This window comes from Acomys minous, assembly GCF_964271855.1.
Source record: "Acomys minous genome assembly, chromosome: 16".
NCBI classification, from domain to species: domain Eukaryota; kingdom Metazoa; phylum Chordata; class Mammalia; order Rodentia; family Muridae; genus Acomys; species Acomys minous.
The window spans coordinates 60,892,705-60,919,451 of NC_140498.1; the positions used below are offsets into that span (position 1 = coordinate 60,892,705).

The 26,747-nt window shown below is 41.8% G+C and overlaps 3 protein-coding genes across 8 annotated transcripts in view; 1 reads left to right on the top strand and 2 right to left on the bottom strand.

Annotated features, from left to right (window-relative positions):
* Positions 1-13,203, bottom strand: part of LOC311587538 (uncharacterized protein) — a 106,346-nt gene extending 93,143 nt beyond the window's left edge. For all 3 annotated transcript variants that reach the window (XM_084764493.1, XM_084764496.1, XM_084764495.1), the window contains exon 1: positions 13,137-13,203. The gene's annotated coding sequence lies outside the window, so the exon portion shown is untranslated. The remainder of the gene's footprint in view (positions 1-13,136) is intronic.
* LOC311587536 (uncharacterized protein) overlaps positions 1-26,747 on the top strand; it is a 304,514-nt gene that overhangs the window by 170,435 nt on the left and 107,332 nt on the right. For 3 of the 4 annotated variants that reach the window (XM_084764484.1, XM_084764487.1, XM_084764486.1), the window contains 3 exons: positions 2,257-2,383; positions 2,588-2,648; positions 3,731-7,091. In XM_084764484.1, the coding sequence (XP_084620610.1) occupies positions 2,257-2,383; positions 2,588-2,648; positions 3,731-5,252 (1,710 nt within the window). In that variant the 3' untranslated portion in view covers positions 5,253-7,091. Of the gene's footprint in view, positions 1-2,256; positions 2,384-2,587; positions 2,649-3,730; positions 7,092-26,747 lie in introns of those variants that run through there. The other variant, XM_084764485.1, reaches the window with a different exon arrangement.
* Positions 17,938-26,747, bottom strand: part of LOC311586304 (uncharacterized protein) — a gene marked incomplete at its 3' end in the record, with an annotated part of 88,836 nt that continues 80,026 nt past the window's right edge. Inside the window, exons 2-3 of the mRNA XM_084762274.1 lie at positions 20,581-21,386; positions 17,938-17,960 (exon numbers count right to left, since the gene is read on the bottom strand). Of these exons, the coding sequence (XP_084618400.1) occupies positions 17,938-17,960; positions 20,581-21,386 (829 nt within the window). The remainder of the gene's footprint in view (positions 17,961-20,580; positions 21,387-26,747) is intronic.

The window sequence follows — 26,747 nt, forward strand, 5'->3', positions numbered from 1 at the left end:
TAGTCTGTCACCTGAGACATTACCTTGAACATCATGCCTGGCTCACTCCCTGCCCTTGCTGATTCCCTATGTCCTCTAAGAGCCCTCTGCTCAGCAGAGACCCACTGACTCTTCTCTCCTTGCTGGGGAAGGCGCCCTCATCCCCACCCCTCCCTCCCTTCACACCTCCACTCCATCCTCTACCCCAGCCCCACCTCCAGCCCTAGCACAATTGTGAGTTTTTGTTTTCTTTTTAATCCCCTTTCCACTGAGGATGATGTGTTGATTCAAGTTTTAGTGCTTCAAAATGATTCTCTCTATTTTTTAAAAAGATTTATTTAAGTATAAAGTGTTTCTCCTTCTTCTATGGCTGCCAACCAGAAGAGGGCGCCAGATCGCTGTGTAGATGACTGTGAGTCACCATATGGTTGCTGGGAATTGAACTCAGGACCTTTGGAAGAGCAGGCAGCGCTCTTAACCACAGAGCCATTTTCCAACCCCTCCAAAATGATTATCATCTCTTGCCTGCTCTTCTCCCAGGTTTTTTTCCTATCTATCATGTGAAAGGTTGCTGCAGTTTTCCTGAACACAGCATGAAGCCATAAAACAACAATCATGTTTCCTAAACTCTCTTTAATTTGGAATCTTTTGTGTACCCTTTCACTTGTGGGATAGACTGATAACTCCACTCCAAAATGAGCAATGGCTTTGCAAGCTGTGCATGCTGATTCCAGGAAGAAGAAGGGAAGGGCCTGAGGGTTTTGCTGGGACCTCAGGCAAGCTCAGAAGTTGGGACCTGGTGAGCTCAAGGGCAAAGGGGGAGGGGCAGGCATCTGAGCTCAGGAGGCCTGAGTGGCTGGTTCTGCCCTGGGGTGAGTGCAAAGGTAGAAATGCAGGCTCTTGGAGAACAGGTAGGAGTGCTACTGAAATGCAAATCTCTCCACTTAAGAAAAAAAGACTGGTCCTGCAATGGAAGCCTGTGCCAGGAACTACTGTGCTGTGTCCCTTCAGCACACTCTAACCATAGGGAAGTGCTCCTGTCACTCAAGACTCAGTGGCCAATCAGGAACTCTAGGAGAGAGAGAAAGAGTGATCTTTTGGGTACCATGCTGTAACTTCTGCTCTGTAGAGAAGTGGACTTGAGTGACCATGTGCGATATGCTCTGAGTGTTTGTGCTGGGTGCTGTGAGGAGAGCTCAGGCAAGGTCAGAAGACACAACATGGTAAGTGCAGAGTCACTGCTCACAGTAGGAGGAACAGACAGCTGAGCAGAGGAAACTGATGTAGTGGGTCTTCCCTGGGGCTGCGAGATAAGCAGCAGCAGATGTGGCCACCTGTGAGGTCCTTTTCGGTCTTAGTAATTTTCTGGACTTGGTGATGGTCTCTGACCAACTGCACTGTGTGGATTACATCTACACAAAGCATTGGGAGCAGGGCCTTGTGAGTAGAAACATCCTTGGCAGGATTACAAACTCAGACCCCTGGTTTCTCTAGCTTCTGCTAAAAATTCTGTTCTCAGCATTAAACATTTATGTTTAAGATATATTTGGAAGCCCGGCGTTGTGCCACAGGCCCCAAATCCCAGCACTCAGGAGGCAAGTAGCTCACTGTGTCTTTAAGGCCATCCTGGTCTGCAATGTGAGTCCATCGCAGCCAAGTCTAACACAGAGAAACAATGCCTCCAACAAACCAAAATATAAACAAACAGACAACCTATATATATATATATATATATATATATATATATATATATATATATATATGTCATTAATTTATTTTGTCGAGGTTGTAAATGTTATCTCATGTGTTGGGTAACACTTCAGTATTAAGCTGTGACCTCTTGCAGTCCTGGTATTCATTGCATAGACGTGGCTGGCAGTCACATCAGGAGATAGTCCTGTCTCAGCTTCTTGACTATTGAGATTAACAGCATGAAAAACTACACTCAGTTTAAAAATCATTTTTATCATTAGTAATTGTTTATATAATTTCTCTGACATGAGCCCAGTATTCCTAAACTGTTTCTCTACCTCCCCATCCCCCTTATAATTGGCGTTTATCTTGCAAGGCTATATCCTATTCAAGGGGTGAGGAATGACAGAAGTGGACCTCAGTTTTTAGGATCCTTATAAAATGACTTGGTTACATTAGAACATCTGTATCAGGAAATTAGTGGAGGAAGCCACAGAATTATGTGAATATATTGTCAATAAAGGACACAGTTACAGTGTTATCAATATTATGCTTTCTCTTGCACACCTGTATGAGATATTATAGGATGCAGTGACGTATGATGATGTGAATGTGAAATTCACTCAGGAAGAGTGGACCTTGCTGGATCCTGCCCAGAAGAGTCTCTATAGAGAGGTGATGCTGGAGACCTACAGGAACCTCACTGCCATAGGTAGGACTGTGAATTTTATGTTGCTTTTTAAAATCTAGTGACAACTGTCTCTCCATTGCTATTATTTGTTATTGTAATGTCAACTGAAAATAAGGATGAATTAGATGAGTAAATCAGCCAGATGTCTGACGTTAACTGAAGGGTAACCTGAATTTTGCCTAATTTCCAATAATATATTATGCATTCTTGGTTCCTCTATTTTAGGTTACAGTTGGGAAGACCATAACATTGAAGAGAATCTTCATACTTCTAGAAGATATAGAAGGTAATTTTCATATGCAAGTTGATACGAATATTCCTGTGAATTACTTTTAGTGCATCCTTTAAGTTGTAAAGAAAAGCAAGAGTGTAAATATGCACTGTTTGAAGTGTATTGATGATTATTAAATTCTGACAAAGACATGTACCTCAAAATCAGGTATCTGGGTTTTTTTGTTTGTTTGTTTGTTTGTTTTTTGGTGTTTTGAGACAGGGTTTCTCTGTGTAGCCTTGGCTGTCCTACACTCAATTTGTACACCAGGCTGGCCTCGAACTCATAGCGATCCACCAGCCTCTGCCTCCCTAGTGCTGGGATTAAAGGCATGCACCACCATGCCCGGCTCTGATTCATTTTTGTAAGTCATTTCTCTAAGAAAGAAGATAACAAAACAATGCATTAACAAATATCACCATTTGAATCATAGTGAGCTAGATTGTACAACTGCTAATCTCTTTAGTCTCGTATTACTTAGATACTGCAGAAGATGTACACATAAACCTTCTATGGATACAAGCCGTGTTGCCATAGGAACATTGAACAAAGCAATATAACCCTCTCTTACCCAGAAGAATTAGAAGATTTGTAGTGGTACCAATAACGTGTAGACTTTCTGAACGTAATACTGTGTATAATGAATGGCTTTTCCAATTCATTGGCAATACATCCACAAACTCACACTGCAGAAAAGCTTCCATGAGTATTATCAATGTGGATTGCCTCTGTTTGCCTCAGTTCATTTTGCAATTGTAGTATGACTGACATGACAGGAAAAATATTAATGCAACCACAGTGGTAAATCTGACTTCTCCCAGTTCTCTTCCAACATGTGAAAACCCTCTTGTATAGTAAAAGGATGCTATAAATGTGGTCCATGCAATACATGATCTTAACATCACACGCCTCTTAGGAGAGGCAAAATAAAACTTGAAGAAGGAAGGAAAAATGAAAGTCAATAAACTGACATTACCATGAGATCTGATTACTTTTAAAATTAGACCGAAATGTAAAATTAATTCACAGAGATAAAAAAAAATTAATCAGTGTAATGAATGTGGTATAACTTTAACATGTGCGAATTATCGTTGCAGGAAAGAAAGAAGATACACTAGAGGAAAACCTTCTTTATTTACTCAGTGTGGTAAATCATTGTCATGTCAAAGTCATCCTCAAGGGCAAGAAATAATTCCTGTTGGAGAGAAACCATATGAAGATATTCAGTATGGTAAAGCCTTTGTAAGTCACAGTAGTCTCCAAATTCATAAAAGAACAAAAACTAGAGAGAAACCCTATGAATATAAACAATGTTTTATGGTCTTTGAACATCAACGTTCTCTTCAAATTCATGAGAAAATTCATACTGGAAAGGAACCTTATGAATGTCAAAAATGTGGTAAAGTCTTTGCACAGCACAGTTCTCTTGACAAGCATAAAATAATTCATACAGGAGAGAAACTTTATGAATGTAATCAATGTGGTAAAGCCTTTGCACGGCATGAGAGTCTTCAAACGCATGAAATAATTCATACAGGAGAGAAACCTTATGAATGTAACCAATGTGGTAAAGCCTTTGCAAAGCACAGATATCTTCAAATGCATGAGAGAATTCATACAGGAGAGAAACCTTATGAATGTAATCAATGTGGTAAAGCCTTTGCAGAGCACAGTTCTCTTCAAAGCCATGAGAGAATTCATACAGGAGAGAAACCTTATGAATGTAGTCAATGCCTTAAAGCCTTCGCATGGCGCAGATCTCTTCGAATGCACACAAGAATTCATACAGGAGAGAAACCTTATGAATGTAGTCCATGCGGTAAAGCCTTCGCATGGCGCAGATCTCTTCGAATGCACACAAGAATTCATACAGAAGAGAAACCTTATGAATGTAATCAATGTGGTAAAGCCTTTGCACAGCACAGTCATCTTAAAAGCCATGAGAGAATTCATACAGGAGAGAAACCTTATGAATGTAGTCAATGCGGTAAAGCCTTCGCATGGCACAGTTCTCTTCAAATGCATGAGAGAATTCATACAGGAGAGAAACCTTATGAATGTAATCAATGTGGTAAAGCCTTTGCACGGCACTGTCATCTTCAAAGCCATGAGAGAATTCATACAGGAGTGAAACCTTATGAATGTAATCAATGTGGTAAAGCCTTTTCACAGCACAGTCATCTTAAAAGCCATGAGAGAATTCATACAGGAGAGAAACCTTATGAATGTAATCAATGTGGTAAAGCCTTTGCACACCACAGTCATCTTAAAAGCCATGAGAGAATTCATACAGGAGAGAAACCTTATGAATGTAATCAATGTGGTAAAGCTTTTGCACGACACTGTCATCTTCAAAGCCATGAGAGAATTCATACAGGAGAGAAACCTTATGAATGTAATCAATGTGGTAAAGCCTTTGCACGGCACTGTCATCTTAAACGCCATGAGAGAATTCATACAGGAGAGAAACCTTATGAATGTAATCAATGTGGTAAAGCCTTTGCACAGCACAATCATCTTAAAAGCCTTGAGAGAATTCATACAGGAGAGAAACCTTATGAATGTAATCAATGTGGTAAAGCCTTTACATGGCACAGGGATCTTCAAAGGCATGAATGAATTCATACAGGAGAGAAGCCTTATGAATGTAATTAATGTTCTAAAGCATTTGAATATCACAATTTTCTTCAGAGCCATGAAGGAATTCATACTGGACAGAAAATTCATGAATATAATGTCTGTGGTAAAGCCTTTGAATGTCATGGTCATCTTCAAAGGCATGAAAGGTTTCACACAGGAGAGAATCTTTATGAATGTTTCATATTTTGAAGTCTTTACATGCCTTTACATACGAGAGAAATTCATTGAATGTAATTAATGTTAGATAGCCTAGCAGTCCAGAGTATCTCATAGACTTGTTCTATGAAGCAGGAATTTTGAAGAACCGGCCTACCTAGTCTCTACAGAGTGGGACATCTGTTTCCCAGTGTCATGCTTGTTCACCATTTAGATAGTCAGTGTGCTCCCAGCAATAAAGTACAGTGGTTTGATTCAGTGGCTATTTGACCACATTTGTTTCATAGATGTTCATCAGCTTAATTGCAGTATACTGGATGTGCCGCCCGAAGCAACTGTGTCTCTCTGTCAGGAAGTGGGGTGTTTTAGACGCAGTTCTCTCTCAGCTAAACTCTACTTGCTATCATTGTTAAATCCTGTACAATACCAATTATCCTCTTGGACATCACAGCTTAATACTGAAGTGTTACCCAACACATGAGATCACATTTACAACCTCCACAAAATTATATATATATACACACACACACACACACACACATATATATACATATGTATATATATACATATATATATATATTGTTTGTTTCTTTCTTTTGAGGCATTGCTTCTCTGTGTTAGCCTTGGCTGCGATGGACTCACACTGTAGACCAGGCTGGCCTTAACTCACAGCGAGCCACCTGCCTCCTGAGTACTGGGATTTGGGGCGATGGCCACAATGCCGGGCTTCCAAATATATCTTAGACCAAATGTTACATGCTAAGAACAGATGTTTAGAAGAAGTTAGAGAAACTAGGGGTCTGAGTTTGTAATCCTGCCAAGGATGTTTCTACTCACAAGGCCCTGCTCCCAATGCTTTGGGTAGATGTAATCAACACAGTGCAGTTAGTCAGAGACCATCACCAAGTCCAGAAAATTACTAAGACCGAAAAGGACCTCACAGGTGGCCACATCTGCTGCTGCTTATCTCGCATCCCCAGGGAAGACCCACTACACCAGTTTCCTCTGCTCAGCTGCCTGTTCCTCCCTACTGTGAGCAGTGACTCTGCACTTACCATGTTGTGTCTTCTGACCTTGCCTGAGCTCTCCTCACAGCACCCAGCAAAAACACTCGGAGAATATTGCACACAGTCACTCAAGTCCGCTCCAGTACAGAGAGGAACTTACAACATGGCACCCAGAAGAACACTCTTTCTCTCTTTCCTGGTGTCCCTTATTTGCCATTGAGTCTTGAGTGACAGGAGCACTTCCCTATGGCTAGAATGTCCTGAAGGGACACAGCACAGTAGTTCCTGGAACAGGCTTCCATTGCAGGACCAGTGCTTTTTTCTTAGGTGGAGAGATCTGCATTTCAGTAGCACTCCTACTTGTTCTCCAAGACCCTGCATTTCCACCTTTGCACTCACCCCAGGGGAGAACCAGCCACTCAGGCTGCCTGAGCTCAGATGCCGGCCCCTCCCCCCTTTGACCTTGAGCTCACCAGGTCCCAACTTCTGAGCTTGCCTGAGGTCCCAGCAAAACCCTCAGGCACTTCCCTTCTTCCTGGAATCAGCGTGCACAACTTGCAAAACCTTTGCTCATTTTGGAGTGGAGTTATCAGTCTGTCCCAGAGTGAAAAGGTACACAGAGGATTCCAAATTAAAGAGAGTATAGGAAACAACATTTTGGTTCTCTGTCTTCATGCTATGTTCAGGGAAACTGCAGCTACCTTTCACCTGATAGATATGAAGCAAACCTGGGAGGAAAGCAGGAAAGAGATGATAATCATTTTAGAGCACTTATAGTTAATCAACACATCATGCTCAGTGGAAAGGTGATTAAAAAAAAACAAAAACCCACACTTGTGCTAGGGCTGGGGGGTGGAGGGTGGAGTGGAGGTGTGAAGGGAGGGAGGGGTGGGGGATGAGGGCGCCTTCCCTAGCAAGGAAAGAAGAGTCAGTGGGTCTCTGCTGAGCAGAGGGCTCTTAGAGGACATAGGGAATCAGCAAGGACAGGGAGTGAGCCAGGCATGATGTTCAAGGTAATGTCTCAGGTGACAGACTAGCAATCATGCTGCTTCCCTGCTGTGACACACAGGCTACCAAGTGATTTATTTATACAAGTTTAGGAAAGCATGCCAGTAACCCCAGCACTTTCGAGGCCTGTTACTATCCTTGAATATATATCAAATTTGTATAAATTTTGTAGCTACGCCTTACATCAACCTAACCCCATACAGGTTAATTCTAGTCAGAGTCCTGTTTTCCCAGAATGCACGTCTTTGTATCCGATTTAGGATTGGCGGCCAGGGAGGCCAGGAGATGGTGTCAGAACGCCTGGGACTAGAGCAACAGATAGTAACGAAGATGCTTTATGAATTTCCAGAAGCTCTATGGTAGCTAACAACCTGCTGTAATTTCTGCCCCAGGACATCTAAGATCTTCTTGGTCTTTGTAGGCACTGTGTACAAATATATACAGGAAAACACCTGTAATCATAAAATAAAAACAAGGCTTAGAAAATAAGAAGGAATGGAATTCTCTACAGTGATGTCACGGGCCTCAATCAGAGCAGACAGGGCTAGTTAAAATGAACTCTTTCGGGTCCTCTATGAAAGCAAGTGTGTCCTTCTTTTTATAATTTATATATGTTCCTGCATGATTTTTACCCAACAGTGGCCGCAGATGTCTCTGTCTTTACATTGCGACCATCTTTAGACATGGATGTGCTAGTTGAGCATGAGTAGGAATAGGCAGAACTCTATATGAATTTGTCCATACTCACGATATAGTACCCCATGCTTTCTTTTTGGAGAGAGTTTTCTGAAATAAAGCTTTCAAACTGGAAAGACCTTTCTTTAATGTGGATCTTTTGAGATGATAATATTGATCTTTAATCAGGGCCACAGCTATGGGTGTCAACCTACATATAAAGAAGATAATGTAGAAGGAAGCTTTCTTTCTTTGCCTGTTTTCATTAGTCTTGGCTAGGAAATTTTCATTTCTTTAGTGTCTTTACATCCTAATTTTTGGAGTTCTGGAGTATACTGAGCACCAGATAAGACATCCAGCCTCATGGATCAAACAAGTTCTGGAGTCTTTACGTCTTTTGGTAGATAGCCCAGGTTGAATTAGCTGGACCACAGTTGTGAGACATTCAAAAAATTTACTTTCAAAATACACAGAATGAGATCTACTCGACCAGTTGTGCTCATGTTGAGAACCTTGACTAAAAAAACTGTGTTTTTCATCTGCCCACTGTAGAAGATGTGCTGGGTAGCAATAGTACTTTTGTTGTTGTTTGGTTTTTTGTTTGGGGTTTTTTTGTGTGTGTGTTGTTTTTCAAGACAGGGTTTCTCTGTGTATCCTTGACTGTCCTGGACTCCCTTTGTGGACCAGACTGGCCTCGAACTCACAGCAATCTGCCTGCCTCGGCCTCCCAAATGCTGGGATTAAAGGCATATGCCACCACTGCCCAGCAGCAATACTGCTTGTAGAATCATTATACCCTGATCCATTTCTATTTAAGTATTTACTTACCTTCAAGACTACACTTTTATAAATATTCATTTGTTAAGAACTTAGTTTAATTTTAGCAGAAGAAAATCCCTAAAGTAATGGAACCATCATTGAGTTTTTGGCAAGAGAAAGACATCTCATTTTGTTTGTGGTCTGGTTTCTGGTAAAACTGCTTCCTATCTCTGTACAAATGCCTCTTCAGTAGCTTCCCTGGGTCTCTCTAGTGGGCGTGGGCCATATCCTATTCTACCACATCTTCTCTGATTCATCACCTCTTCTTCCACACAATCATATCACTTTCAAGCCTGGGTGCTGCTTCCTTCTTTAAATTCACTTCACCTTCAATTAGGATTAAAGGACTATATTACCATATATGGATCTACTTTTCTTTACTAGATACTTGCTCTATACCAGGCTGTCCTTAAACTCAAATCTGTTTGCTTCCGTCTCCTGGATTAAAGGCATGTTTTGTATTACAACGGGATCACACAGACGTAGAAGACCTTTGGATGTGATCTCTTGCCTGCTGGGTTACATATACCTAAGAAAGTCTTTGCATGTGATCTCTTAAGAGTACAGCCATGTTATGAATTAACATTCTTCTGGGGAAGGGGGCATCTTTGCGAAAGGAAGGGTCCTTGCAGTCTATGTGGGTGACTCCAGCTGAGACCTGTAGCATCAGGAGTTAAGACTCTCAAGTTGCCAAGACTATATAGCCAGGTGGGACTTCGAGTGGAGGGAGGGGGACACGAAACCACCCTTAAAGCCTTCGACCCAAAATTCATCTTGCTATAAAAAGTATAAGGATAAAGATGGATTAGAGATTGAAGAAATGGCAAACAAATAAGTTGCTGATCAGCATAAGACCTCTCCAAAGGAGAAAGAGCCAATCACTGACACTATTAATGACACTCTGCTGTACGTGCAGACAGGCTCCTAGCATAAGTGTTTTCTGAGAGTCTTCCTCCAGCACCTAATGGAAGCAGATGCAGAGACCCAGAGCCAAACAATAGGCAGAGCGCAGGGAATTTGGGGGAAGGTTGGCAGGAAAGATAGAGGGATCCTGGGTGATTGAGAACACCACAGAAAACCTACAGTCAACTATCTTGAGCTCATGGGGACTCACAGAAACTGAACCATAATCAAAGAGCATACATAGGCTGACTACACATATATAGAAGATGTGCAGTTTGGTGAACGTGTGGGTCCCCTAACAATGGGAATAGGAGCCATCTTCACTATGCTGTCTGACTTTGGATCCCTTTTTCCCTATCTGGGCTGCCTCTTTAGGCAATAGTGGGAAAGGATGTTCTTAGTCCTTCTGCAGCTTGAGATGCCAGGGGAGGTTGATAACACTTGTGGGCCTCCCCTTCACTGAGGAGAAGGAGGGCTCCTTGGGGAAAGGGGGAATGGTCGTGTGACTGGGAGTAGAGGAGGGACAGGTCAGGATGTAAAGGGATTTAATTATTTAGTACAGTAATTAAAATTAATTAACTAAAATTAAAATTTAAAAATTAATTAAAAATACGGCCAGCAAAATAGCTTAACATTGATTACTAACGGCTTCTACTATGTCTGATGTGATTTAGGGGTACAGTCTATAGTTGTGAATGTGTGACAGCATGAGAAGGAAGCCGAACAATTTCAAACTCAACACAGTAGAAACAAATACATAAAATGGGTTGAGTCTACAGACACTCAAATCTCATCCACAAAAAACCATCTAGGTAAACTCCTAGTACAAAAGCTCCCCTAAGATGGCCAAAAAAGAGGAGATAAGTGTTTAAAGATATGACGTTACCTAGAGTCTGATTTGACAAATAATATTCTGATATTGGTCATTATGGACTCACAGTGAAAATGCATTTTAATCAACTTCAATGATCCTAATGGTCTGCAACAGGTCATACACTATTCAAGAGAACAAAGACTCTTCTGACACTCCAGAAAATCTTTTGATAGCTATATTTTCTAAAATCTGGAAACAGGTTATATCTTTACAATGTACAATGGAACAGAATAAACCTTCCCATTCTAATTGAGAGGAATGTACATATAGTTAGGCAACACTGGATGGAGACAAAAAAAAAAAAAATCCAGCAACTCAAACACCAAGTACCCTAGCTTTGTCTCAGACACATGGGGCTTCTGTTTCCATTCACATGCATGAGTTAATCCATGCTGGGAGATGACATCATCACTCACCTTGCCTCAATCAGGTCGTTCTTCATAGTATTGACTCTCGCAGTTGACTTTCCTAAACATTAGTCTGTTAGCTAGTTACGGCCTGTCCTGCCTCACCCTGCAGTGTAAACATAAACTGTGCATCCTGTTCTATTCAGAAGGCAGAAGCCATGATCCACATGAACATCTTTATTCCTGATATGGAAATGGACGGTTCACTAATTGACTAAAATGAGTTATTTAAAAACTCTGCTGTGGTAGAGTCCTTTAATTAAAGAACGTAGGAAGTTTAGTCAAGTAGAAAGCAAGGCCATTTCTCTGGGAAGCAAGAGACAGACATCATGGCCACCTGAGTTAGCATAGCTTTATCAGAAAGCATTTTGTCAAAGACATTAGATGCAGCTGTGCTAGAATTAATATGCCATCTCACACAGACATCACAATACACACAAATACAAAATTAACTAATAAAAAATCTCTGTAATGATAGCTAAAAACAGATTTTGTATTCTACATCTGCTGCCTTTAACTTTCTCTAAATTTAGTCTGCAGGTTATGTTGTGAACAATTTAAATATGGACTGGACACAGCAAGCCTAGCCACTTAAGACATTTACCCAGCAATGATGTTGCCAAACATATGTCTTAAGGACCCCAGTGACTTACACATCAGTGACAGAGTCCTAACTGGAAGGTCCCAGAGGATGAGAAAGAAAGGAGAAGTGGAAGATAGAAAGTACAAAAGCTGAGGTCAGGAGGTTTTGCACAAGCTATGTCTTATGTCTAGTAAGGTTTGTAAGAATTGCATCTTGTATACTGCTCACAGGGGGAAATGAAATGAAAGGGAGATGTTTATGAAGTCAATTGAAGCTTCATACAATGAGACAAACTCGAGAGGAGAGAGGATCTTACACCTAAATACTAAGGGCAGAACTTGTAGAAGATCCCACAGAAATTAAGGCTTTCCCAAGGTTGGCATCCTTCCTAGAGCATTTCTATACACCAGCCCAAGCTCCAAAAAATTGTCCAAATACAGCCCCATAGGAAGTTATGCAGTGGCCAGGTCCAGGTCCAGGTTCAGGAAGGCACTAGGGTCACATAGGACCCCAAAGGTAGCCGGATCTGGCCTCTGCATATCACACAACCCCAGGGAGGCCCCACCACACCAGCTCCTGCAGCTCACCTTTCTGATCCTCCCCATTGTGGGTGTTCAGTTGGCATCTGCAGTTGCCCTCTGCCTCCCCTGCATGCTCTGTTAAATCCCACTTCTATCTCCAACCCTGCCCCCTGCAAGGAAAGCCTCTGCACATTCTTAGCATTCCTTGAGATGCTCCAACCCCAACCCTGGGGCAAAGGGCTTCCCTAGTACAGCAGGTGGCAGATACTTCATCTTCCTTCACCTGCAATCCTTGTTACCATACCTGGGGGGTGGGCAAAGAGGACATGATTTCCTCTGGCCTAGTCCCCTGAGGTTACTGAACTAGCCCAGGAATTTCAGTTGCCAAGTAAACTTGCCCTTTTTATTTTCAGTCTGGCTTCCATTGGCTTATTTCACCTGTGGAGAAAACCCAGCAATCTCGTGACTCTGAGCTCACCGTGTTGTCATTTCGGACCTTGCTGGAGTTTCCCTCACAGCACTCAGCAGCAGTGCTCAAAGCACATCACACAGAACCATTAAAGAAAGCTCAGCTAAAAAGATGCACCTGGGCATGGCAGCCAGAAGAAAGAGCCTCATCTTCATACTGGCTGGTCCGACCTGGAGGCTCTGATTGGCCAGCGAGTCTCGGGTGACATGAGCACCTTTCTTAGATTACAGTGTCCTGAAGGGACACAGCACAATAGTTCGTGGCCCAAGCTTCCAGTCCAGGGCCATACATTTCCAGGTCTGCAGAGATCAGCATTTCAGCAGCACGTGTGCGTATTCTCCAATAGCCTACTGGTCTGTCTTCCCACACGGCCCCACCACTCCAGCTAGCTCTCCACAGCAGCCTGCTCCTTCCATTTCTGGGCAGTGACCCTCCACTCACAATGTCGGGACTTCGGGACTTGCTTGAGCTTCTCTCACAACACCCAGCAGCAGAGGTCACAGCACACCAAGCTGAAGCAACCAAGCCTGCACAGCTCTTCAGAAAGGCTCCCGGAAGAACCCGCCTCCGCGTCTCTGCCTGGAGGCCCTGATTGGTCACGTCATCTTGAGTGACATATACATATCTCTAGCATGCTGTGGTAGGGGCACAGAATCATGGTTGCTGGCCCAAGCTTCCTACCCAGGGACAAACTTTTCCAGAGCTGTAGAGACTTGCATTTCAGTAGCACTGTCCTCCAATGGCCTCAACATCTGTCTTCCCAAATAACCCAGGGAGGACACACTGCTTGTGCTTCCTCAGCACAGCCTCCTGCTCCTCCCCTCTTTTGGACAGTGACTCTGACCTCAACATGTCACACAGCCAGTAGCCACTTCCCCTGCTTCCTCCTCTATCTAGGTGGGTAACTTGAAGAGCCCATTTCTCAACTTGCAGTGGAGTTATCCATATGTCTCACTGGTAAAGAGCAATGTTAGAAGACAAGACTTTAGTTTTGTGTCTTCAGGCTGGGTACAGGCAAACTACTGCTTCTTTTTACCAGGGAGTTATGAGACAACCATGGGGGAAAAGCAGGAAACAGATGACAAACACTGGGAAACACTGTTGTTAGCCTACAACTCTTGCCGAGTGGGAAAGTGAAAAACAATTGCACAGCTATGTTAGTCAAGTTCTCTAGATGAATGGAACTGATAGAAGAAATATTTGTTTGGTCCCTGGTTTTTTTCATATCTATCATGTGAAAGGTAGCTGTACACAGCATGAAGCCACAAAAACAAACTTTTATTTAGTAAACTGTCTCCTTAATTTTGACTATTTGGGTACCCTTTCAGTTGTGGCACAGATTGAATACTCTGCTCGAAGTTGAAGGATAGGCTTTGCAAGCTATGATTCCAGGAAGAAGGGAAGTGCCTGAACACGGTGAAGGGAGAACAGACAGGTACAGCAGTTGTGACCTGGTCAGCTCAGGGTGGCTGCCCAGTAGGGGCCTGGCGGTCATGGCACACACCTTTCATCCCAATGCTCAGGAGGCAGGGACAGGGGATCACTGTGAGTTCCAGGCCAGCATGGTCTACAAAGTGAGTTCAGGACAGCCAAGGCTACACAGAGAAACACTGTCTTAAAAATAAAACAAACAAAAAAAGAAACAAAGTAACTCATTTGAGTAATGTAATCAACTGACCATTTCATAGTTTCTGCTTTCAGAGCAGACCAGAAGGTCTACAGTAAATGCCCAGTGAAACGGAGTAGACAATAGCTAGATCAAAGACTAAGTTTTGAGACTCAGCTACAGGCAGAAGTCCCCATTGTGAAGAAGGACCTGATTCTAGCAGGGTGTGTGAATTTGTAACTTGCCAGCTTTATTAATTCATGCAGGTGAATAAAAGCTGATTGGATGATGGGTTACAATTTGGTTAGGTTAGCTTAATCCAGTGACTAATGCAGTTTCAGTTAAGGGGCCATTGGCTTTAACTGTGTGTGTTAGGTTAAGATCTCAGCAGCTAACATTGCACATAGGGGCAAGGTCAATCCCTGTCTTATTAATGCCATTCCCTCTACCAGAGAAGTTTCTGCTCTTTTACAAAGTCAATCTACCTATGTGTTTTCCAAATTAGATTTACCTTTCTAAAAAGTCAATTGATGGTGTTTTTACAATTCACTTTTCTATGTATCACTGCTCTAATCTTTTATTTGTTTCTCTCAGGCCAATGTTTTCCAATAATTAAAATATTCATTCTTTTTCTCAGAGGCTTTCATATTTATTTCTGCTTAGAGCATCAGCACCTGTAGTTCACCCTTTCTTCATGCTGTGTAGTTAAGATTTTTTTGAGCACCTAACCCTCTGATTCCCACTGCCTGGAAGGCGGTCCTTCACTTCCTTACAGGCAAGGCCCTAACTAGGAAATCAGGAGAAAGGGGCACCAGTGAATGATTGTCCTCTATCCTCCTTGGATTTGCAGGGGAGGGGGGTACAAATAAAGGGGACCTGTGTAAGAATTGTTTTCCCTGACCAACTTTTAAGTGATATAGTCACAGCACAGACATGGATGGGGAGGAAGAAAAGTGAGAGGTTTACTCATTTGACAGTAATTGGTATTAGCAATGAGTAGTCAGGTATTCAATTTAAGACGATCAGTAAAAGTCCAACTATCCATTTTTGGAGGGTCACAGATGAAGGCAATAAAGAATATGCATGAGGAAATGAACTCATTTCTAAAAACCTAGTTTCTGAAGTTTGTTTAGTTCTATCAACCCAGAATAAATGTGCACACTAGTCTAGCTCTACCTGACAAGAATGTTATTTTTCCTGTTTGAAAACGTACAAGGTGAGAGAAAAGATGGGAGTAAATCTTGGTGTGCTCTACTACATATGTTTAGTCTCTGAATTATTTTGGACCATACAACCTGTTCCAACTTTAAAATAAGGATTTAGATTATCCTGAAGTTACTTAAACCTTTTCATTTCTCCCTACAGTTAAGTCTTAAACTCTAAGACAAAGGTCTGGGTGCCTATTTAACAAAAACAAAAAAACAAACAACAAAAAAACAATAGCAAAAACAAAAAAAGAAAGAAAGAAGGAAAAAGAAAGAAACCTGGCTGTCAGGTTCTCCTAGCATCACTGTCCCTACTTACTGCAAGGTAAGGGTTGGAATACCTCACCCTCTAGCCTAGTGTTGGGCTGCCCTTCTCCTACCTTCCCTTCCTTATGAAGTCCAATCATTGGGGTTACTTGGCGCTTTTCCTCTATCATTTACAACTCTGACTTCTAGGTCTTCCTCACAATCATCCTCTCCTTCCTTTCTTCATATGTCTCATGGGCATGTACACTTGGGATACCCTCCCACGACCCCCTCCCCCTTGCTGGTGTCTCTGGCTCTTACCTATAACTATCTTACTCCACCATGCATAGGAACAGCTATCTCCTTTCCACGTTACTTACATTCAATTTCACTTTTTTGCTTTGTTACTCTTTGAATTTGACTGAGGTTCAGATGCAGGAGTTCCCAGCTATGGAATAGAAATGGCTGTACTGCATATTGAGTGTGTAACATCATATGTGCCTTGAAAAAGAAACAAGAAGTGTTCTGGGAGATTGGAAAATTTTTTAAAAACAAATTCCCCAGAGGACTGCTCTGTCTGGGCTGAGGGAGCAAGGGTGGAGCTGGGAAGGCTCCAACTGTCTGAGGTATTTGACCTCTGATCCCCCAGTAGAGGAACTGCTACCTTCCAAAGGCCAAGATGGAGTTTCCAAGCTAATGAGGGACTCTGGGCAGGTTTAGGAAAGAGGGGCCTGAGAGGAAGGTAGCTTCCATGTCTTTTCCAGGATTCTTCTCTGATGCAGCTGTAGGGAACTGTGAGGAATACCACATGCCACGCCATGGTGACTGTGGAGGCAGCTGCCCCATGGCCAGGAGGAGAAAGTGTAGTGGTATGTCAGAGTCTGATCTGCTGGGACTGAGATGGACTGTGGTTCACACTGTGAATGTGTTGGTCTCTGTGGTGATCTGGGCGGAGGTCTTTGACCTCTGAATTTCCTGAGTGTGGATTCCCTTTGGATGAGTGGGCTTTGAAGCCCAAGCAGTGGAAAGCTGTGGAGCTTATACTATCACTCTCTAGGGTACACATACAGGCATTGGTTTTCATGTGCTGTAGGAAGACAGACTGGAAAACTGAAGGTCTAGTTTCTAGAAGTACTGAATCTGACATTGTACAGTCAATTTTTGTGTCAAATTGTATAGTGTGGAACTGATAGAAAGTAATTGATGAGGATTATGCTTCAGCAATACTTGTTTTTCCGATACCACCAGCCACAATGATATGATTCACAGAAATTCAGTTTCAGGGTACAAATGGACTTTCTGAGAAGCAGAGGGTTCTCAGCTGCGCACAGTACATAGACAGGGCAGATTTCACACCTTGTGACATAATACATCTGGCAGGAAGCAGACATAAATTATTCTACATTTCTTTGTGTGATTCAGTGGGGTTGAGTTTGTCTGCAACCACAAGGGGGCATGAGGGGCTGTAGGCACATAGAACTACCTTTCTGATCACATTTTGAGAGAGCTCTAGAGCATGGAGCCTCTCTGTAAGAGAGATTAGTAGTAGCTATAAGGCAGAAATAGATCAGGTTAGGGGTAACAGTGCTTTTCATAGTGAAGTCTGTGTTTGTTACATATACAATCATAGTTAACTTGGTCAAGGTCACACTTTCCCTGGTGGAATTTCCTTAGGTATTTTGATGAAAACTTAAATATAAATTTAAACTATTTGGCATTTTATCTCCATCCCCTCATTTTTTCCCCACAAATATTGATTGTGCAATGTTTGTGGTAAGTTCAGGAGTCACATTGTACCAACGTTTATACTATTTCCTCATACTTCCATAGAAAATTATGAGTTTTCTCCTATCATATAGCTTTGGAATCAAGTTTCCTGTGATGAATTGTTAGGAGCTTTGTTTGGATCCTATTGAATTTTTGCTGGAAATTGAACATTTCTCTCTGTGTGTGTGTGTCTTTCTCTCTCTCTCTCTCTCTCTCTCTCTCTCTCTCTCTCTCTCTCTTTTTTTGACATCACATCTTTCAAACAGTGTTGTATACCATGGTGTAGAAGGGTAAATGATATTCTACTACAGCAAGTCTGTCGACCTGGAACACGAGGAATATAATGCACAAAGACATAGAAAGTGGACTTCAGTGTAACCTTAGTGACCCACAGTTCATGGATATGGCCACATAAAAGCTAATGCACCAGATATGACTTGCCTGAGAACACAAAAGAGAAAATAGAACACGGTCCAGAACTGAACAATAAATCTGAATGTGACAGAGGTCGGTGAAGCATACAAAATGAACTCTTAAAGCAGTGGATTAGGATTTTACACAGATAGCAAGAAAAAGTAGTTAAAACCATGTTGTATTCTTGTCATTGATATAAACTTGTACATATTTAGTGTAGTAATTGTGATGCCTTTGGACATATTACCTACACACACTCAACTACGTTACCACAAAAAAGAAAGTAAACTGTGTTCTCCACACACTCTCATTCTAGCCATGTTTCTGTGTGTTTACAGTTGGAGACATAGAGAAAGTTGTTTTCCAACCCTAGCAACTCGGTACTTTCTAAGATGGCTTCAGGGATGTTCTATACTTTCTGAGAAAAAAACACACCCTCATATCTGTCCTGAACACCTGACAGCACGTGATGTCCCAAGCTGAGCTCTTGCCCCCTCAGGGATAAAATAACTAGTAAGCAATCATTGTTTAGGGCATTCTTAAGAACCAGTCATGCTCCATCAACTCTGCTTAACCACCAATTCAGCTTCTGTAAGGGTATGAAAGACCCAAGCCTTGTTTATTTGGGGTCTCCAGCTCAACAGAGCATGGAAGGCCATGTCACGATGGATCAATAAAGCATCCCTTGCTGTTTGCATTGGACTGGACTCTTGTGTCTCACTGGGCTCCGGGAAGTAGGACCTAGCCTCCAGGTCTTATACAGTATACAGAATTCATTACTAAATTTCTTTTAATTTATATATTTGCTTCACATTGTGATTGCAGCCCCCACCTTTCTTTTCTCCCTTCCCCTCCCTTCTACCCTTTTCCATCTATCCCTTCAGAAAAGGTGAAGTGCGCATGTGAGCGTGCACATGTGCTCTCACACCCATACCACCACTACAAGTCTCATCAGAACTGAGCCCTCACACATCCCCTGAGGTAGGGCAAGGCAGTCTGGCTAGGGAACATTGATTAAAAGTGTCCAACACAGTCTATGTCCTAGACAGCACCTACTCAAATTATTAGTGGACCCATATGATGATCACACTGCCTATGGGTTACATATGTGCAGGGGTCGAGGTCCAGTCCATGTGTGCTCTTTGGTTGGTGCCTCCATCTCTGTAAGTCCACATGGATCTAGGCTACTTGCCTCCGCTGGTCTTCTTGCAGCATTTTCGAATTCTCATAAAATGACAGAATTGCTATGGATACATGCAATCTTCTGAGTATAGTTTCAATGCACTTTAAATTAGTTTTAGAGGTATCAGAATTCTCATGTTCATTGCAGTTATAGTCATGGTAACTTAAATTTTAAAATAACGTAAATGGTCATTTCTCGAAGACAAGCTAGGTGGCCCAGGAGGACATTGTGGTGAGTTAAGACAATAGCAGTGCTTAAAGGATTATACAAACTTGGAAAGGGCTTTCACAGTTGGTGCAGTATTATCAACAGCATGTTGTTACTGCTGACGTGCTGTGCACCTACTCCTTCATCACATTTGATATAGTTCTAGTCTTATGAACGCGAACTCTTCCAAGCTGCTCAGGATGGTTGGAGATGCAAGTCAGTAGTTACTCACCTAGAAATCTTACTTGTAGCCTTGTTATATACTAGTTTAGTTAATTACAGGAAAAGCTTTATTTAGTCTCTTGTGTAAATTTTCAAGATTAAGCAGACTGTGCATAGCTAGAAACAAGCAATGTTTGTCTATTTAGAGAAACCGAGATAAATAAAGTAATTCACCCATAGAAAGATACGTAGATAAATGTGTATGGTTATTCATTATGGTAAATACATAGATGGTCTTCAAAACACCTCAGAGACTTACAGAATATGGCATTTAATTAGAAAGGCCTTTCCTGACAGAGAGATACAGCTGCTTCGGGCGGCCCATCCAATATACTTCAATTAAGCTGATGGACATCTATGAAACAAACGTGGCCAAATAGCCACTGAATCAAACAACTGTTCTTTACTGCTGGGAGCACATTGACTATCTAAATGGTGAACAAGCATGACACTAGGAAACAGATGTCCCACTCTGTAGAGACTAGGTGGGCCGGTTCTTCAAAATTCCTGCATCATAGAACAAGTTTATGATATACTCTGGACTGCTATGCTATCTCACATTAATTACATTCAATGAATTTCTCTCTCGTATTTAAAGGCATGTAAAGACTTCAAAATATGAAATACATTCATAAAGATTCTCTCCTGTGTGAAATCTCTCGTGCCTTTGAAGATGACCATGACATTCAAAGGCTTTACCACAGACATTATATTCATTAATTTTCTGTCCTGTATGAATTCCTTCATGGCTCTGAAGAAAATTGTGATATGCAAATGCTTTAAAACATTAATTACATTCATAAGGCTTCTATCCTGTATGAATTCTTTCATGCCTTTGAAGATCCCTGTGCCATGCAAAGGCTTTACCAGATTGATTACATTCATAAAGTTTCTCTCTTTTTTGAATTCTTTCATGCCTTTGAAGATGACTGTGCAGTGCAAAGGCTTTACCACAGTGAATACATTCATAAGGTTTCTCTCCTGTATGAATTCTTTCATGAATTTGAAGATATCTGTGCCGCGCAAAGGCTTTACCACATTGATTACATTCATAAGGTTTCTCTCCTGTATGAATCTGTTTATGCATTTGAAGAGACCTGTGCCATGCAAAGGCTTTACCACATTGATTACATTCATAAGGTTTCTCTCCTCTACGAATTCTTCCATGCCTTTGAAGACTCCCATGCCATGCAAAGGCTTTACCACATTGATTACATTCATAAGGTTTCTCTCCTGTATGAATTCTCTCATGCATTTGAAGATAACTGTGCTCTGCAAAGGCTTTACCACATTGATTATATCCATAAGGTTTCTCTCCTGTATGAATTCTTTCATGCCTTTGAAGATGACTGTGCTGTGCAAAGGCTTTACCACATTGATTACATTCATAAGGTTTCTCTCCTGTATGAATTCTTTCATGCCTTTGAAGATTCCCATGCCGTGCAAAGGCTTTACCACACTGACTACATTCATAAGGTTTCTCTCCTGTATGAATTATTTTATGCCTGTCAAGAGAACTGTGCTGTGCAAAGACTTTACCACATTTTTGACATTCATAAGGTTCCTTTCCAGTATGAATTTTCTCATGAATTTGAAGAGAACGTTGATGTTCAAAGACCATAAAACATTGTTTATATTCATAGGGTTTCTCTCTAGTTTTTGTTCTTTTATGAATTTGGAGACTACTGTGACTTACAAAGGCTTCACCATACTGAATATCTTCATATGGTTTCTCCCCAGCAGGAATTATTTCTTGTCCTTGAGGATGACTTTGACTTGACCATGATTTACCACACTGAGTAAATAACGAAGGTTTTCCTCTAGTGTATCTTCTTTCTTTCCTGCAATGATAATTCGCACATGTTAAAGTTATACCACATTCATTACACTGATTAATTTTTTTATCTCTGTGAATTAATTTTACATTTCGGTCTAATTTTAAAAGTAATCAGATCTCATGGTAATGTCAGTTTATTGACTTTCATTTTTACTTCCTTCTTCAAGTTTTATTTTGCCTCTCCTAAGAGGTGTGTGATTTTAAGATCATGTATTGCATGGACCACATTTATAACATCCTTTTACTATAGAAGACGGTTTTTCACATGTTGGAAGAGAACTGGGAGAAGTCAGATTTACCACTGTGGTTGCATTAAAATTTTTCCTATCATGTCAGTCATACTATAATTGCAATAAGAACCGAGGCAAACAGAGGCAATCCACATTGATAGTACTCATGGAAGCTTTTCTGCAGTGTGAGTTTGTGGATGTATTGCCAATGAATTGGAAAAGCCATTCATTATACACAGTATTATGTTCAGAAAGTCTACACGTTATTGGTACCACTACAAATCTTCTAATTCTTCTGGGTAAGAGAGGGTTATATTGCTTTGTTCAATGTTCCTATGGCAACACGGCTTGTATCCATAGAAGGTTAATGTGTACATCTTCTGCAGTATCTAAGTAATATGAGACTAAAAAGATTAGCAGTTGCACAATCTAGCTCACTATGATTCAAATGGTGATATTTGTTAATGCATTGTTTTCTTATCTTCTTTCTTAGAGAAATGACTTACAAAAATGAATTAGAGCAGGGCATGGTGGTGCATGCCTTTAATCCCAGCATAGGGAGGCAGAGGCTGGTGGATCGCTATGAGTTCGAGGCCAGCCTGGTCTACAAATTGAGTGTAGGACAGCCAAGGCTACACAAAGAAACCCTGTCTCAAAACACACACACACACACACACACAAAATCAGAGACCTGATTTTGAGGGACATGTCTTTGTCAGAATTTAATAATCATCGATATACTTCAAACAGTGCATATTTATACTCTTGCTTTTCTTTACAACTTAAAGGATGCACTAAAAGTAATTCACAGGAATATTCATATCAACTTGCATATGAAAATTACCTTCTATATCTTCTAAAAGTATGAAGATTCTCTTCAATGTTATGGTCTTCCCAACTGTAACCTAAAATAGAGGAACCAAAAATGCATAATATATTATTGGAAATTAGGCAAAATTCAAGTTACCCTTCAGTTAACCTTAGACATCTGGCTGACTTACTCATCTAACTCATCCTCATTTTCAGTTGATATTACAATAAAAAATAACAGCAATGGAGAAACAGTTGTCATTAAATTTTAAAAAGCAACATAAAATTCACAGTCCTACCTATGGCAGTGAGGTTCCTGTAGGTCTCCAGCATCACATCTCTGTAGAGACTCTTCTGGGCAGGGTCCAGCAAGGTCCACTCTTCCACAGTGAATTTCACATTCACATCATCATATGTCACTGCATCCTATAATATCTCATACAGGTGTGCAAGAGAAAGCATGATAATAATGACAGTGTAGCTGTATCTTTTATTGACAATATGTTCATATAATTCTGTGGCTTCCTCCACTAATTTCCTGATACAGATGTTCTAATGTAACCAAGTCATTTTATAAGGATCCTGAGTACTGAGGTCCACTTCTGTCATTCCTCAGCCCTTGAATAGGCTATAGCCTTGCAAGATAAACGCCAATCATCAGAGGGATGGGGAGGTAGAGAAACAGTTTAGGAATACTGGGCTCATGTCAGAGAAATTATATAAACAATTACTAATGATAAAAATGATTTTTAAACTGAGTGTAGTTTTTCATGCTGTTAATCTCAGTAGTCAAGAAGCTGAGACAGGACTATCTCATGATGTGACTGCCAGCCACGTCTATGCAATGAATACTGGGACAGCAAGAGGTCACAGCTTAATACTGAAGTGTTACCCAACTCATGAGATGACATTTACAACCTCGACAAAATTAATTAATGACATATATATATATATATATATATATATATGTTGTTTGTTTGTTTATTTTTTGTTTTGTTGGAGGCATTGTTTCTCTGTGTTGGCCTTGGCTGCGATGGACTCACATTGCAGACCAGGATGGCCTTAAAGACACAGTGAGCTACTTGCCTCCTGAGTGCTGGGATTTGGGGCGAGGGCCACAATGCCGGGCTTCATAATATATCGTAGACATAAATGTTTAATGCTGAGAACAGAATTTTTAGCAGAAGCTAGAGAAACCAGGGGTCTGAGTTTGTAATCCTGCCAAGGATGTTTCTACTCACAAGGCCCTGCTCCCAATGCTTTGTGTAGATGTAATCCACACAGTGCAGGTAGTCAGAGACCATCACCAAGTCCAGAAAATTACTAAGACCGAAAAGGACCTCACAGGTGGCCACTTTTGCTGCTGCTTATCTCGCAGCCCCAGGGAAGACCCACTACACCAGTTTCCTCTGCCCAGCTGCCGTTTTCCTCCCTACTGTGAGCAGTGACTCTGCACTTACCATGTTGTGTCTTCTGACCTTGCCTGAGCTCTCCTCACAGCACCCAGCACAAACACTCAGAGCATATCGCACACGGTCACTCAAGTCCACTTCTCTACAGAGCAGAAGTTACAGCATGGTACCCAAAAGAACACTCTTTCTCTCTTTCCTGGAGTCCCTGATTGGCCATTGAGTCTTGAGTAACAGGAGCACTTCCCTATGGTTAGAGTGTGCTGAAGGGACACAGCACAGTAGTTCCTGGCACAGGCTTCCATTGCAGGACCAGTGTTTTTTTCTTAGGTGGAGAGATCTGCATTTCAGTAGCACTCCTAGCTGTTCTCCAAGACCCTGCATTTCCACCTTTGCACTCACCCCAGGGGAGAACCAGCCACTCAGGCCTCCTGAGCTCAGATGCCTGCCCCTCCCCCTTTGCCCTTGAGCTCACCAGGTCCCAACTTCTGAGCTTGCCTGAGGTCCCAGCAAAACCCTCAGGCACTTCCCTTCTTCTTCCTGGAATCAGCGTGCACAGCTTGCAAAGCCTTTGCCCATTCTGGAGTGGAGTTATCAGTCTATCCCACAAGTGAAAGGGTACACAAAAGATTCCAAATTAAAGAGAGTTTAGGGAACATGATTGTTGTTTTGTGGCTTCATGCTGTGTTCAGGAAAACTGCAGCAACCTTTCACATGATAGATAGGAAACAAACCTGGGAGGAGAGCAGGCAAGAGATGATAATCATTTTGGAGGGGTTGGAGAAATGGCTCTGTGGTTAAGAGCACTGCCTGCTCTTCCAAAGGACCTGAGTTCAATTCCCAGCAACCATATGGTGACTCACAGTCATCTACAGGGAGATCTGGCGCCCTCTTCTGGTGGGCAGGCACAGAAGAAGGTGAAACACTGTATACTTAAATAAATCTTTAAAAAAAAAATAAAGAGAATTATTTTGAAGCACTAAAACTTGAATCAACACATCATCCTCAGTGGAAAGGTGAGTAAAAAGAAAACAAAAACCCACAGTTGTGCTAGGGCTGGGGGTGGGGCTGGGGTAGAGGATGGAGTGGAGTTGTGAAGGGAGGGAGGGGTGGGGATGAGGGCGCCTTCCCCAGCAAGGAGAGAAGAGTCAGTGGGTCTCTGCTGAGCAGAGGGCTCTTAGAGGAGATAGGGAATCAGCGAGGACAGAGAGTGAGCCAGGCATGATGTTCAAGGTAATGTCTCAGGTGACAGACTAGCAGTCATGCTGCTTCCCTGCTGTGACACACAGGCACCCAGGTGCTTTTTAATTACACAAGTTTCAGATAATATGCCAGCAACCCCAGCACATTGGAGGCCAATTCATATCCTTGAATTTGACACCTTGGTTATGTGAGGATCAGAAAGAATGGGAGGTGTGGCCAGGTGTGGTAGAGCAGGCCCTTAATCCCAGCAATCCTGAGGCAGAGGCAGGGCAATTGCTGGGAGTTAGAGACCAGCCTGGTCTATAAAGGGAGTCCATGACAGCCAAGGCTACACAGAAAATCCCTTTCTCAAAAAAACAAAAAGAAAGAATCCACAAACAAACAAAACCACCAAAAATGGGGTTGTGGCTTTGTTGGAAGTCATGAAGTCATTTAGCCCTGGGCTATGGAGCCTCAGCCTAAATTTTGTAGCCACACCTTGCACCAAACTCTCTCCGTACCGATTAATCCTAATTAGAGTCCTGTTTTGCCAGAATGCATGTCTTTGTACCCTATTCTTGCCTGGTGGCCAGGGAAGCCAGGAGATAGTGTCAGAACGCCTGGGACTAGAGCAACAGATAGTAATGAAGATGCTTTATGAATTTCCCAGAAGCTCTATGGTAGCTAACAATCTTCTGTAACTTCTCCCCCAGGAGATCTGGGATCTTTTTGGCCTTTGTAGGCACTGTGTACAAATATATACAGGCAAACACCTGTAATCATAAAATAAAAACAAGGCTTAGAAAAAAAGAAGGAATGGAATTCTCTACAGTGATTTCACAGGCCTCAGTCAGAGCAGACAGGGCTAGTTAAAATGAACTCTTTGGAGTCCTCCATGAAAGCAAGTGTGTCCTTCTTTTTATAATTTATATATTCCTGCATGATTTTTACCCAACAGTGGCCGCAGATGTCTGTGCTGCTACATTATGATCATCTTTAGACTTGGTTGTGTTAGTTGAGCATGAGTAGGAATAGGCAGAACTCTATAAGAAATTGTCCAGAGTCCCTATGGAGTACCCCAGGCTTTCTTTTTGGAGAGAGTTTTCTGAAATAAGGCTTTCGAACTGGAAAGACCTTTCTTTAATGCGGATTTTTTGAGATGATAATATTGATCTATAATCAGGGCCACAGCTATGGGTGTCAACCCACATATAAAGAAGATATTGCAGAAGGAAGTTTTCTTTCTCTGCCTGTTTTCATTAGTCTAGGCTAGGAAATTTTCATTCCTCTAGTGTCTTTACATCCTAATTTTTGGAGTTCTGGAGTATACTGAGCACCAGATAAGACATCCAGCCACATGGACCAAACAAGTTCTGGAGTCTCTACGTTTCTTTTGGTAGATAGCTAAGGTTGAACTAGCTGGACCACAGTTGTGAGACATTCAAAAAATTTACTTTCAAAATACACAGAATGAGATCCACTCTACCAGTTATGCTCATATTGAGAACCTTGACTAATAAAACTGTGTTTTTCATCTGCCCACTGTGGAAGATGTGCTGGGTAGCAATAGTACTTTTGTTGTTGTTTGGTTTTTTGTTTGTTTTTCAACACAGGGCTTCTCTGTGTATCCTTGACTGTCCTGGACTCCCTTTGTAGACCAGGCTGGCCTCGAACTCACAGCAATCTGCCTGCTTCTGCCTCCCAAGTGCTGGGATTAAAGGCGTATGCCACCAC